The 14,858-nt window shown below is 38.7% G+C and overlaps 1 protein-coding gene and 1 pseudogene across 1 annotated transcript; both read left to right on the top strand.

Annotated features, from left to right (window-relative positions):
• The first annotated feature begins 906 nt into the window (after positions 1-906).
• On the top strand, positions 907-5,418 carry LOC138009706 (uncharacterized). The gene is made up of 4 exons (XM_068856740.1): positions 907-1,144; positions 2,687-2,809; positions 4,204-4,300; positions 4,485-5,418. The coding sequence occupies exons 1-4, from the start codon at positions 907-909 to the stop codon at positions 5,416-5,418; spliced, it is 1,392 nt and encodes a 463-aa protein (XP_068712841.1).
• Positions 5,419-10,412: 4,994 nt separating this feature from the next.
• On the top strand, positions 10,413-14,414 carry LOC138009705 (uncharacterized; annotated as a pseudogene).
• Positions 14,415-14,858: the final 444 nt, after the last annotated feature.

Raw genomic sequence — 14,858 nt, 5'->3', positions numbered from 1 at the left:
CTGCTTACTTTTTATTATTTTTTATTTTATTTTATTTTATTATTATTATTTTTTTCAGATTAATTACTGTGTACAGACTTCAACCGTCTAAGAAGAATCGAGAAGCAACTCCTACCATTTTCTTTAGGGAAATTTCATCTCTCCTTGAGACTGTTAGCATTACTCCTGGATACTTGTTACTGACTGGTGATTATAACTTTTCCCTGTTTAGGGATTTACTGGAGTCTGTGGGTGTAACACCATATATCAATGGCCTTACGCATCGTAGTGGACACACATTAGATCTGTTTATTGACAGACAGAATGACCAAATGTTATCTGATTGCAAGATAGTGTCCAGTATGCCATCTGACCACTATGCAGTGATATGTTCCATTGCCTTTCCAAGAACAAAACCAACGAGGAAAGCTGTCAAGCAAAGACAGCTCAGGAAGATAAACTTGAAAGCTTTCCTACAGCAATATTTTGAATTCTTCACTTCATTCAGAAACACGTAGCACCTCAACTGATGTCAACAGTTTACTGATAATTATAATCAGATCTTGCGAGAACTTTTGGATAAGCATGCTCCGGAATGTATCCGAACCATTACATTGCGTCCCAGTGCGCCATGGTTTAATGAAAGTCTGCGAGCTATGAAAAAGCAAAAACGCCAATATGAACGTAGATACCTATCCACCCGCCTAGAGGTTCATCGCTTGATTTATACTGATTTCTGCAGGTCATATACAAAAGAGATCAACTCTGTTTATTATAAATCGCTTATAGCAAACTCAGATGAGAAACAGTTATTTCAAGTGATCGATGGATTATTCAAGGTAAAACCTGTCCCTGTGTTGCCAACTTGCACGTCGTGAACGTGCAGTGCTCATTCAAACAATAAACTACCTTATCAGCAACCATTTGATGGCCAAGTTGCAGTCGGCGTATAGGCGCTTTCATAGTACTGAGACGGCGCTATTATGTGTGTTTAATGAGATCCTAAGTGCTATTGACAATAAACAGGAGGTGCTTTTGGTTATGCTGGATCTGTCGGCTGCTTTCGACACTATCAACCACGAACTTCTGCTCCAAAAGCTACAACATCGATATGGAAACAGTTTTGAATTGGTTCAGATCGTATCTTTCAAACAGAACACAATCGGTTAGAATTCAGGAAGTTGATTCGTTTGATAAAATTCTGCTATATGGAGTCCCGCAAGGATCGGTACTAGGCCCTCTTCTCTTCTCATTGTTCTTTGCGCCTTTGGAAGATGTGATTCTCACACACGGACTAGACGCAATGATGTATGCAGACGACACAACTTTATATTACTATTGGTTCATCTGATCAGCGCCCTCTTGTCTTAACCAAGCTGGAGTTGTGCATTAATGACATAATGATCTGGTGCACTAGTAAACTGAAATTGTCCACTTTACATCTCGCTTTTCCAATTCACAAGATATACCGAACATTAACATCAATGGATGCACCATTCCACCTAAACCAAAGGCAAGAAATCTCAGAGTCATTATGGACTCACACCTACTGCTATCAAAACATGTTAATAATATATGCAAATCAGCATGGTATGCAATAAGAAACATTGGCAAAATCAGGCATCATCTGGACCAAGAAAGTTGTGTTAGACTTGTGCACACATTTGTAACGTCTAAATTAGACTCGTGTAATGGTGTTCTCACAGGGCTGCCTGATAAAGAGATAAACAAATTACAGTGTGTGCAAAATGCTGCAGCCAGGCTTGTAGCAGGCGCAAAGAACCAGGAGCACATCACACCTGTACTACAAACGCTTCACTGGCTGCCAATCAGAGCCCGAATTGATTTTAAAATTCTACTTATTACATGTAAGGCATTAAATAATCAGGCTCCAGACTATATATCTGGAATTTTAGGAAAAGACAAACCAATGCACAAACTTCGTTCCACTGATAAGAACTTGCTAAGTGTACCTAGAACCAACTCTAACCATTATGGTGATAGGGCCTTTAGTGCAGCAGCCCCTAGCCTCTGGAACTCTTTGCCACTAAATATTCAGAACTGCCCCTCAGTTAACTCTGTTAAAGCTTCTCTTAAAACTTATCTTTTCCGTAAATATTTTGATTTGTAATACCTTTATTTATTTATTTATTTATTATGTATTTTTTTAACATTTAAATGAGTATCATTATTATTATTATTATTTTTTTTTTTTATAAATGCTATATAAATTATTATTATTATTATTATTATTATTAACCCTGCAATGGACTTGCATCCCATCCAGGGAGGAGTTGAAATTTTCCTAGTGACTTTATGCTACAGTAACCGGAGATAAGCGCCGGCCGGATGGGCCTGATGGGCCTTCTAGGCTCGTAGCAGACTTTACCTAACAGCTGCTATTCATAGTAGTATTCTACCATAGCTGTTTTTGTTTTCGGGAAACGAAAACAAAACAACAGAAGCTCAAAACCAAAAGATTTTACTGCATAAGGATTATTTAACACTCGTTGAAATACTCTTATTCTGGCTATTGTTTTGCAATATTTAACGTAGTTATAGGTCATAAGTGCCTTGATTGCAAGAACAGCAAACCCCATGTTCATCTAGTCATCTTAATTAGCTGACTAAGATCAATGGTCTCTTTCTGAAAAATTTCTGCAGGCTTATTTGTTGACTGATTTTTTTTTTGCTTGCTTTTCTTTAGAGGGACGAAGGCATGGTGCAAGAATGCTAGATATGTCTGGCCTCTATGCTGACCTGACACAATTTGCCTTTTCCCCTACTGTACAAGAGATGTGCATCTATGGGGATGCTGCATACTCCCTGCGTATCCATCTACAATGCCCCTTCTGACATATGGAAGAGTTTAATACATCTATGAGTTCAGTGCGTACGAGTGTGGAATGGTTGTTTGGAGATATCGTCAACTATTTTGAGTTTATTGAGTACAAAAATAATCTCAAAATAGGCCTCACCCTGCGAGCAGAGCCTCCTTTTGTCTTTTTCTTTACTGAGGAGGAGAAAAGTAGGCTCTGCCCAAATCGCGTCAACCCTTTAAAGCCGACGCAGCCCGAACTTCTGGACTAGTCAATCTTGTTTTCTCTCGTCAAACCGGTTTTTCCAGTGCGAGCGTCCGTTTAGTGACAAAACCGATGGTTATAATTGAGCCCGCTGTACCATGAAAAGCCAAGATGGCGGCGAGATCTGGCATATTAGGCTTGGGTTCGAGACTGTATCCTGGCAACATGCAGCACATATTCAATAAAGATCTTACTCGATTCAAGCAGAGCCTTTCTCGCGAACGCCAACTTCAACTCTAACCCTAACCCTAACCCTAACCTAAACCAGTCCTTCAGGAATGTGGTGCACAGCAAGCAGACAGAGTTAAGGAAATATGTGTGGCGGTTGAAAAATGCTAAAGTAAATTACAGCATTGCGTGGAAGATTTTGGGAAGGGCACGCACGTATTCTAACAGCACCAAAAAATGCAACTTATGTACACTCGAGAAGTATTTTATAATTTGTCATCCAGAGCTTGCCACGCTCAACAAACGATCAGAATTAGCAAGCGGCTGTCGGCATGCAAACAAATTCCTCTTAAAGAAATTGTAATTAAAAATCGTAATTTACAAGTTCGCGCCTGGGTAGCTAGTCCAGTTCTGGACCCCCTCTCCTGTCACGCAACGCCGGTTAGAGAGGGTCCAGGATCATTTGTCTGCGCATGCTCGTCGGTTAGTCAGTTTTCTAGCTAACGGCTACTGCGCGTGTGTGCACCTAGCTTGGCAATATGGCGGAAGCTTCGAAGGTATTGGGTGAAAAGTACAGGAGAATCTTTTCGGAATACGATCCTGTCTTTGTAGACGCGGTTAGTTCTGCAGCTTTGTCATGCAACTTGAATTTTTTCCTAAAAAAAGAGCAAATGCAAGCTCTAAGTTAATACGTAAAAGGAAAAGACGTTGTTGAACATTTACCGACTGGGTATGGGAAAAGTCTCATCTATTCACTGTGCCCACTAGTCTGAGATAATCTACGAAACATTAAGTCAAAGAAAGAGTGGAGTATGTTACTTTTGATATCTCCATTAACCGCACTCATGAAACGACCAAAGACTTTCTGTTGCTCAACTTGGTTTGTCAAGTTTGAAACTTACTCCAAACGTGTCCGAAGCAGATATCAGCCGAATTCAAACTGGTGATATCCAAGTTATTATCCTTTCTCCAGAGTCGTTCGAGTGTGTTGTTGTGAAGAGAACACTGCAAATTGCAAAGGAGCGCATTCATTGTGTTGCCATAGACGAAGCACATTGTATCGAAGAGTGGTTAGTATTTAAATTAAATTACATAATTGTGTTAAATTTTTGGACTGTGTATTTTTTTGGTTGTCCCCTTATTTAGTTTTATTAAGTTACTTTGCGTTTATTTTCATGGTTAAAAAAGCATTCTACATTTATAAAATTGTATAAAACTAAGAAGTGTCCTTTTTTCTGCTCAATTATCTGTCAGGGGCAAAGATTTCAGAAGTGCTTATGACAACTTGGGTGAAGTAAGAGCTTTGTTGTTACCAAAGTTACCTCTCATGGCACTGACAGCTACTATAACTGAAACAAGCCTGGCATATATGGTTAAAAAACTTTCAATGGATGATTTTACCCTGGTAAAAGGCTCAAACAACAGAATGAATATTTTTTATTCTGTTTCAAAACTTGAAAAGTACCAAGACAATGACTATGAAAAGATGGAGATAGCATTCACAAATTGTTTCCAGCTCATAATTCAGGACCTGAAAGAAAATGGCATTTCTGCAGAGCGAAGTATAGTTTTCTGCTTTAGTCACCCGGATTGCTGCAAGGTGTATGAATACTTCGAAAGAGAGTTAGGTAAACAGATGTTCCATCAAGATACAAAGGAGAGACTCGTTGACATTTATGTGAAACTAACAAGTGAGGCTTGTAAAAAGGCAATTCTCAAGTCATTCACAGACAGAGCTGGGTGTCTGCGAATAATCATAGCCTCGGTTGCTTTTGGCATGGGTGTCAATTGTCCTGATGTTCGTAAAGTGATTCATTTTCGGGCACCAGCATCCTTATCAAGTTATGTACAAGAGAGTGGTAGGGCAGGTAGAGACAATCAAGCATCTCAGGCCATTCTATTTTACTCTGCTAAAGAATTTGGTGTAAGGAAAGCAAAAATAACTAAAGCTGCCACAAATCAGAATGAATTAAAAGAACTTGAGGCAATGAAAGAATATTGCGAGAATACAGAATACATTTTATCTTTAACACTACGCACTTCACTCTCCAGCCGCCGGTTGCACTCCATGTTATTTGCTCCTCCCTTTGAATTTACAAATCGTCCCCATTTCAACTTCAAAGCCAGTTGTGGAGGCAAGACTGCCTTGACTAGTGCCAGGTACTTGAATGACTCGAAGGCATACTGAACTCTGTTGGATTGCCTGTTGACCCTCGCTTTGAAAATAAGCATGCCTATTTTGCAAAACTTTTCTTCACGATTGGCATCACCCTCCTTTATGGCATCTTCGTAATATTTGATAAGCATGCCGAAAAACATTAGTGAGCATGCATAATTCTGCACATAATCCTCCATTTCTTCTGAGGTGTCATCCTCTGAGGTTGTTGCAGGTCCTGCCTCATCTGTCTGGCCCGCTGACGACAGCCAAGGCAGAAAGGTACTGTTTGGCTGAACCCCTACAGGCAATTTAAACTGAGTTTAGTTAGTCGCAGTGATTTTTTCAATTAAAAATTATTTTCAATACTACATTTCAAGATTTTGTCAAAGGCTGCACCCTTTCGGTCATTTTATTATACTGAATAGATTAGAGGTAAAATGATCAATAATTACTCATTTATTTATGGTTTGTGTACAGACTGATAAGTGTTTGCTTACCAGAAGAAGCATTGTCACCAGAATCATCATCTGTGGTTTGTTGTCTTGACTGTCTTCCACAGGAAAAAATTTGGATTCCCAGTGTTGGGATAAAATAGGGGTTTTATTGGGAATTTATTGGGTTTTGATTGTGAATTCACAAAATTGGGAAAGTGCTACCAAACCCATTTTAAGGTCAAAGAAATCCCATTAAAATCCCAATATTGGGATAAAGATGACCCATAATTTTCCCATTCTTGGGTTTACCAACAACCCAATTATTTCCCCCAACTGGGATTCTGCTGTCCCAATAATTTCCCAATCCTGGGATTCTGCTGTCTCAATAATTTCCCAATCCTGGGATTCTGCTGTCTCAATAATTTCCCAATCCTGGGATTCTGCTGTCCCAATAATTTCTCAATCCTGGGATTCTGCTGTCCCAATAATTTCTCAATCCTGGGATTCTGCTGTCCCAATAATTTCCGAAACCTGGGATTCTGCTGTCCCAATAATTTTTCAAAATTGAGATTCTGTTGTCCCAATGATTTCTCAAAACTGGGATTGTCCTGTCCCAATATTTCCACAATTATGGGATTTTCCTGTTACAGTTTTTCCATAAATTGGGGATTTTCCGTCCCATTATTTTCACAAGAATGGTAATTATTTCCCCCAGTATTTTGAAAACAATGTATCAATCATTTGATTTAATATACCCTATTATTTCCTCAAAAAGAAGAATTACGTCTCAGTATTTTCCAAAAATAGTATGTATTTATTATTTACTCCTGTACATATTTTAACATGTTTTACATAATCAACAATTTCAACAATCATGCACTAAAGGGAAACTGAGTACCTTCATGCTACAGATAAAGCCTCTGCAAGTTAATTAATGTCAACTCAAAACAAGGTGAAACAAACTTTAAAAAAAGTTAGTATCTTTGAACAAATAACATGAATCCTTGTGCAGATTCAACAAAGAAACTTTACACTGGTCAATTCCTGTGAACAGCAAGGACAGGTGACATTTTTAAGTGAAACATTAGTTTTGAGACCAATCATTCCAAATTTAACATGTCAATTTCTCTGTGCACATTTATGTCACTTTTCCTGACATCTCCTGAGCTGGTTCCATTTTTTAGTGAAACATATTTCAAAGTAATCAGCTTTCTTGCTGTAACCTCTAGTATCTGTGATACTTTGAGTGCTGTCAGGCTCTTGGACGGAACCTCAAACCTCCGTTTCAACATTTTAACAAGCTCCTCCCGTTCTGGAATTTTTCCAGTTACTGCCTTTACTATCACCATTGCTGACTTTTTGGTTATCTTGTTTACAGAAGCAGGTTCAGCTGACAATGATTCCTCGCAGGCTTCATCTGGCTCATTTCCTGACAAATCATTGTCTACGTTTAATATCACAGTATCAGTGGAGCTTAGTTCATCTTCATCCTAAATACAAAAAGTACAGCCTTTATTAAATGACCTTGCTTATAATGACAGATTTGCCAGATAATTATCCCAACATCATGCAACGTACAAGGATTCAGACCTACTTCAATAATGTGTTTGGTGTCTATGCTGACTGATAATGGAGAGGGTATATAAGAACTTTGACATCTTTGATTGTAATCAAGGTTGTGTAGAAAACAAAGTGCTAAGCAGGCCAATTAACATAATAATATAATACTCAGCAGGCAGTTTTGTTTGAGTGTGTCCTGGTTCCTTATTATTTACTGACATTTTGTAGCAGGCAGCCGGCTCTAAGATACACTTCTGGTTGTGCAGTATAGGATTATCACCTCCGTAATGTAGCATTTTCAATCAAATGTAAGCTATACCTGTCAGGTTGTTAAATTTACTAAGAGGATGGCAAGGAGAGATTTGATAGGCCAATCATTTGAGCTGCATAAAGTTGCTTTTTTCGTGAAAATCTTTAACATTTTAAAGTGAGTATAACAGACTTAATACTTTTTAATTTTTTTTCTTAATTCTTGTTATAATATTATATATTTTCTGCCATAAAATGCTAAAAACAGTATTCCAGTGCATACCTCAGAATTATCAGGAGAAAGCATTTTTCCATGATTTTCTTTGGGCTGTTTAACAGAAGGATGTAGTGGATTAGTTCATTTTTCTACATATATCAAAAGAGAGAATCTTTCATATCAACGCTGTATTACTTAAGTGCAGAAATACCTCTCAGTTACTTATGTTGCAGTAATAATGTTAACATTTTACTTAATAAGGTACCTCCCTTTATTACAGTGCGACTACTTCAAGGGAAGTCACCCAAGGAAAATTCTTTGAAAATTTACCAACAGCATCTCATTATTAAAATTAATATAAATTAATGGTTGCAAAAGTTTCTTGCCGTAGCTTACCATAGATGGAAGTTTGGGTCGAGGTGTGAATTCTACCTCGCTGCTGGAGCTGGACTCTGATGGGGATGGCGATACTGCAAACTAGCAAAATGAAAACCAGTCAATAGCATGTCAAAGCAATCATGCTACCTACTGCTAACTTTAAAAAACGGTTTGAAATAGTTGTTAGTTATTCCAAAACAAACAAATTTATTCAGCTGTTAGGTATACAGCCAAACTTCAAAACGAATTACAGTCAGTCATTGGACAAGTCATTTAAATCTCGCAATGTCTTATTAAATACCAACCAACCAACCCTAAAATTCACAGCATTCCACCCTAATGAGATGAGTGAAGGAAATATCTACCACCAGGTATATATGCATTTGATACCTTTTCCTTGGTTTTCTGGAACCTCCGTTGCTCACTGAAGAAGCTTTTAATATGCTGAGCAATACCATCAGAGAAGAAGCCAGCCTCAGGCAGTGAACATTCATCAGAGATCTTCTTAGCAAACTGTTCAAGCTCAGCTTTTCTCTCTGGTGTGTTAAATTTAGGAAACTTTTGTTTCCAGTTCTCACTTGCTAGCACTCCCACTTGTTTACGTCTGTATATATTTACACAAAATGTAAAGGAGTTGAAGATGCAAGAGACATTTGACCAGTACTGCATAAACTGAAATAAGACTGTTCTAAATTATCTTTAAAAAATTCCTCAAGGAACATTTGCTGCTAATTCAGCGATTCATGTGTTTTATTGGGATGTTAATACCAAATTGTTTCCAATAGAAACTGGCTCTGTCGTCCCTTACAACAGTGTAGTTTTAACGGTAAAACTTGAGCACAGGACTTCCCTTGTTGCACAGTCAACCGATAAACATAGCTGGTTAAAATGATTTCAATCTAGTTTGTTATTTTAATTTCCTTGCTTCTGATTTATGGTAATGAAATGTAATGAATAAAAAAAATTGGTTGAAATTACTTAAACCTGAATTTCATGTACCTACAGGATAATTATATAATAACACGGCAGTAAATAGGTAACCCCTGAAACAAAAATAGCATGAACTTGAACAAAAAGTTCAGTCGTCCCAGGCAGCTAAGGAGGGGAGGGAAGTAATGGGATACATGTACCAATCAGTATACCCCATTTCTATCCCCAGGCATGTGATACTAATACAAGTGTATCTTAAAAATACAAAATCAATTACACAAATACCTAAAATTATAATTGAAGTACAGAATTATAACACCCGTATTTTTGGTAAATAGAATTACCGAAAACCTTGATAAAAAACACCCAACAAAACCCCTGGCCTGGCCTAACAGCTAGAAGTCAAACTGTATGAGCCATGCCAGGCCATCGAAACTAAAACTTAGCAAAAACGGCCACGGTTGGATTACAAAAATAACTTATCTAACATTTCCACTTGCCAATAAATCAAGGTAATCTGAGAACAAAACAACACACCCACTTTGAAAGATATAAACGCTTGAGCTCTGGCGAAAATGTGGCCATGTCGCCCATCGAAGGCTTAGCACTGCTTGGCGATAGCGTAGTCAGAACGTTCCTTCTCTTTCCTCGTGGAGATGGCGGAATCAGCTTTTCAAACTTTTGTTTGAATCGCAAGGCTTTCCCGTAATTTAACCCCAGCTTCACGAAGATTGGGGAGTCGGCATCTCTTTGTAAGAGATCGGCAATGGCTAAAGGGCAGTTTACTTCTTCTTCTGTCATCAAATAATGGATGATAAAGTGAAATTAACAACTCATTCAACCTACAAAACGATCGCAGGATGGTATACATCTTTCGAGAAGACATAAATAAGCTTTAATTACCTTCAAATGCTTTGGCGATGCCTTGGTCGAAGAGCTGTGATAACTTTTGATTTATTTCCCCAGAACTTATTTGTGTTTTATCTTCCACGTTTATTTCCTCGTTCATCTTTGCACAAGAACTCCTGTCGATACGCGTCAACAGCCCACAAAACAACTTCTAGAAAATGGCGCCTATTTTTTAAGTGCGCAAACAAAAACCACCAGCCACGCTGGCTCATGATTGGACCGTGTTTGAAAGCCGTGAACTGATTGGCTAAGGTTGGCTATGTGTTCCCGCCGAAAAATGGTCCATGCACAGTGATTCTGAGCCCACTGTGTTATTAGGACAGCATATATCTATCACAAAAAGCAACATGGCGGCAAACTATATGGAAAGTAGCGAAAAAAGTCCTCCGATTTGGATAAGAAGTAGCATCACATCGTGCTCCTGCAGTGATAAGTCATACCGTCATGTTCACTGCCCTTGTTCAAGCTGCAATGGACGAGCAGTGGATAGAGGTACCGAACTTAGGCACTGGAAAGAAAACCAAATTGTTTCCAAAACTCGGTCCCTATTGGATGAGTTTCGCGAACCTTTACCTGCATGTAGTTTCAACCCTACTGAAGATGGCCTCTCAGATGAGGAAACACAGATGGATGAAGATATTGAAGGTATGCAATTTGACAACAGCAATAATGGTAGCGATGAAGAGGAAGATGAACGCTGTGCCAGCTTGCCGAGAGAGAGAATCCAGCAACATGCTTCTGACAAACCTGAAGAAAGGGAGCCCAACCCTTTGAGGAAATTAGTGGTTAATGCCGTTCTAGATGCTCTTAGGATTGTGAAGGGAAGTGGATCGTCTTGCCAAACGTTTGAGGACATTTTAAATTATGGCAAAACTCTTTTATTAGCCGGCCATAATAGTGAAAATATAGATCGTGAAATTTTGCTTACGTTGTGGCCAAGAAACTGGAACTCAGTGCAGAATCTGTTAAAAGAAGAGGGATACGAAGACGCCAAATTACTGTTTATTTGCATCTGTCGAAATGAAAAGGAACAAACAAGAAATGGAAAAACTACTAAGAAATTTGTTTACACCGGAAAATACAGCGTCCTGGAGAATAAGGATGACTTGTGCATTTACTGTGGAAAAAAAGGCTATCTAAAATACTACTACCTAGGCATCAGCACAAAAGTGAAGAATTGGTTTAAAAGTGTTGATATGTGTAGAAAAATGTTGTCCCATTGGAACGCACGTGATAACTGGCTTGGTTGCCAAAACAGCAATCCAGAAAAATGTGAATTCTGGGATGGCGAGCGATGGATTGAACTGCAGTGGTTCTGGGACCCTAACAGCACTTGGACTTTGCCATCACTTTGTCATCATTGTGGATTACCAGTTTCATCCGATCAGTTAATCAATTCTCCCAATGGCATAGATGGAAGTAAAGATGTAGAATGCCCAAACTGCTTTGAAATCTTTGAACACCGTATTAAAGTCACCAATGGATCTCCTTTGAATTTGGCCCTAGTGGGACACTGGGATGGATGGCAACCATTTGGGACAAGTTATAGAGGGTGTGGATCACTAGAAGTTAGCATTGCAAACATGACCAAAAATGACAGGAACCATGTAGAAGAGGTATATGTGGTTGGCTTTATTCCTTGCTATCAGGTTCCCAACCTACCTGAAGCTCTTGACCCATTTTTACAGCCGTTACTGCAGGACATATCTAAAGGGTTTATTGATGGTTTCAAGGTTTTCAGCTATCCAAGGGAGATAGAGGTAGAAGGCTATCAAACTAGTGAAGAGGAGACAGTATGTGTGCTACTTCTGTGCTGGACAGCAGATCACCCGGGACAGTGCGAATGTGGCAAGTTCTTGAACCAAGGAAAGTCTGGATGCAGGAGATGTAAAATGGTTGGTAAACTACTTGAGAATAGCACAAACACACATGTGTATTATGGAGAAAACCGTTACCACTTTAGATATCCTTGGGAAGAGAGATCTATTGAATCTTCTGTTGAGGACATGTTTGACATAGACCATGAAACAAGAGTTAGCATTCGCAAAGCAATGTCATCTACCAAAGGCTTCACTGGAACGAGCATACTACATAAATACCTTTACCCACTGTATGGTTTTGACATCCTGAAGCACCTGGTATTTGATGTTTTTCACACTGTCTGCCTTAATGTTGTGAAAAATCAGTTAGAGAGAATTCTAGAGCTGAAGCTCCTCGATCCATCATACTTAGATGATCAAGTTGAGAATTTCCCATGGACACAAGAGCTTAAAGCTGGAAGAATTCCTCGATCACTTGCACAATGTAAAGGAGTACATGTAGGACAGTGGAAAGCCGAAGGACTGCAGAAGTTTTCCTTTCCTATGGCTGACTGTATATTTATGGGCAAACTAGCTGACAGGCATGAATTGGAAATCTAATCACTTGTTTCCAGACTTACAGAACTCCACTTTTATCGTGGCCGAACATCATGGGATGATAACATGATTGAACTGCACAGAAAGTTAGCGTGGCGGCTCAACATTCAGATTGAAGAAATTCAGGGATTGCACATGTGCACGATATCAGTGCATAATTTGATTCACATACATGAAGACATAGTCAATTTTTCTTCCCCTGACAACTATTGGTGTGCGGTATATGAGAGGGCTGTAAAACAATACGTTAAAAAGTCAAATAACTGCAAAGGGATTGAAGCAACATTTGCTCAGTCAGAGTCCAGGCGGGAATTTTTGAAACCACTGTAAGCTTCTGATCAGAGGAAGGCTGGAAAAGTTGACTTGGCAATGGTAAATTAAAATAAATGTTTTTTTACATGTGGCCCTCCATAGGAAAAGGTGGGCTTAAGCGGATTATTCACAAAGTATCTAAATGTAGTGTTTGAAACACATTTCAAATTCATTTCAAACTGTTTCAAATTGGTTTTAAACAGAAGAAACACTTGATAACATGAAGAGCACCTTGAAACGCCAATGTGGTAACCCCCGTTTCCTATCCGAGGACCACATAGTTCAGCAAAAACGAGCTGTGCCCTGGCATTTGAATGTTTAAAAATCATGGATATTTGATATAATGTCAGTGGAAACATTGCACACATCAAGATGTAGATAGTAGCTAGTAACTAACAAGAAACTTGACTTCCAGCTTAATGTTCCCAACCATGCATTGGAATAAAAATTAAGGTCTGTTGATCTTTTCGGAGAGAAAATTGTTTGATAACATTTTTAATTAATGTATACCTGGTCATCATTGCAAATGTATGTCAAATTTTATAGCTTGAATATATTGCTGTATACATTTTTTTTGCATTTTGTAGCACTGAATTTAACCCCCTTAAGAATGTTGCAGAGCTATCCATGGTATTCCAAAATTCATTAACAGTACACGGTAGAAGTTCAAAATTTAATATCGTACAACTGACCGTAATACATTTAACCACTGGCAGAAGACATTTGTTGATGATTATATAAAGTTGCCACTTCAGAACATATCAATTTTACAAATTTCACTAATCTGTTTTGTGTTCTCAGGGATTTGCCAGTTCAGCTGAAATCGCCCACATGCAATCAGAAAAGGAACCTCAAACTCGACGACAATTTCTACTGGGTGCAATGTCAAAGGTCAAATCACTGTCACTGAATGAGAGAGTCAAAATTGCAGACACACTGGATATTTCTGCGAGAGAGGTGCCTGCAGTCGTCTTTGTTTCAAGTAAGGCCTTCCTGTCTGACGTAGGATATCAGGGATCAGTTGTCTACAAAGGAGAGAATGTTATAGCAGACATCAATGGCCATGAGACGGTTTTACTGATATGCAACTTTTTGTCTATCAGATGTGAAGGAACAGAACGTGCAACACTGTTGACAGTTGGGCCAAGTTACCCTCCTCTTACTACAGAGGACGGAAGTCAAGCAAGTGATTTCTGGAGTGGATTTATTAAAGTCAAGGCTGAACCAGGTTCTGAGCAGTTGTTATTCCCACTTGACTGTGTCAAGAGCAAGGTTATACTCTACAACTGTGATGATGGTGTAAATTCTGTTGTTGACTACCAGAGGCAAGCAAGACAGCTGCCATACACCATCATTGTTCCAGTTTATATTGAGTGCGGCGATATGCTGTCTATTCAAGGAGAACATTTGCATGATATTTGGTTTGGCCATGTCCAAAGTATTGACCACTGTCAAAGAACAGTTGATGTATTTTTCTTTGTTGAAAGTAGCAGGCACAAGAATCTGTATGTTAGGGAGACACAAGGGAGACATGGTAGAAACACTGTTTCTTGGCACTCTGTCATTGGAATTGCAAGTGGGGAGTGGATTTCTCACACACAGTGGAGAAAGAAGGAATGAACACAGTGTTTTCTGGACGTAATGCAATGATATTAGGTTACCAGATCCTCATATATGGTGTATGGCTATTTAGTTATGGACATCTTCAAGTTTGAAAATAACTTGTCAAGAGGATCTTTGTGTCTCATTAGTAGTGACTGTCATGACAGTATCATGAGCATGTGAAATGTGATAATGAGCCATTCACAAAACAAATTCCATAGACCTCATCTTTTGGGGTATATCCTTATATCACTAGTCCCAGTTCTTGCTTTTTACTGCTTAAACACATGCCATAATGAAACATTTATATAATACAATGCATAATACAAGTCAACACCACATGTGTCTGATTTTTTTTACTTCTAGTTTTCTTTTCACTTGTACCATATAAATGTACCTCTAATACCCTTGTAGCAATAGCCTCATATCAAATAACTGCAGCCGGTTAGCAGCTGTTTCAAA

The sequence above is a fragment of the Montipora foliosa genome, chromosome 7 (genome assembly GCF_036669935.1).
Source record: "Montipora foliosa isolate CH-2021 chromosome 7, ASM3666993v2, whole genome shotgun sequence".
Classification (NCBI taxonomy): domain Eukaryota; kingdom Metazoa; phylum Cnidaria; class Anthozoa; order Scleractinia; family Acroporidae; genus Montipora; species Montipora foliosa.
Note: the sequence above shows the minus strand (reverse complement) of the source record. Positions and strands in the feature narration are given on the sequence as shown.

Bases quoted from the DNA above. Each gene is read 5' to 3' on its own strand.
- LOC138009706 (XM_068856740.1), top strand. From the start codon at position 907: ATGGCCAAGTTGCAGTCGGCGTATAGGCGCTTTCATAGTACTGAGACG. The intron at 1,145-2,686 runs GTTAGAATTCAG...GCTTTTCTTTAG, and splicing joins TTTCAAACAGAACACAATCG to AGGGACGAAGGCATGGTGCA. The intron at 2,810-4,203 runs GTATCCATCTAC...TCCTTTCTCCAG, and splicing joins GGATGCTGCATACTCCCTGC to AGTCGTTCGAGTGTGTTGTT.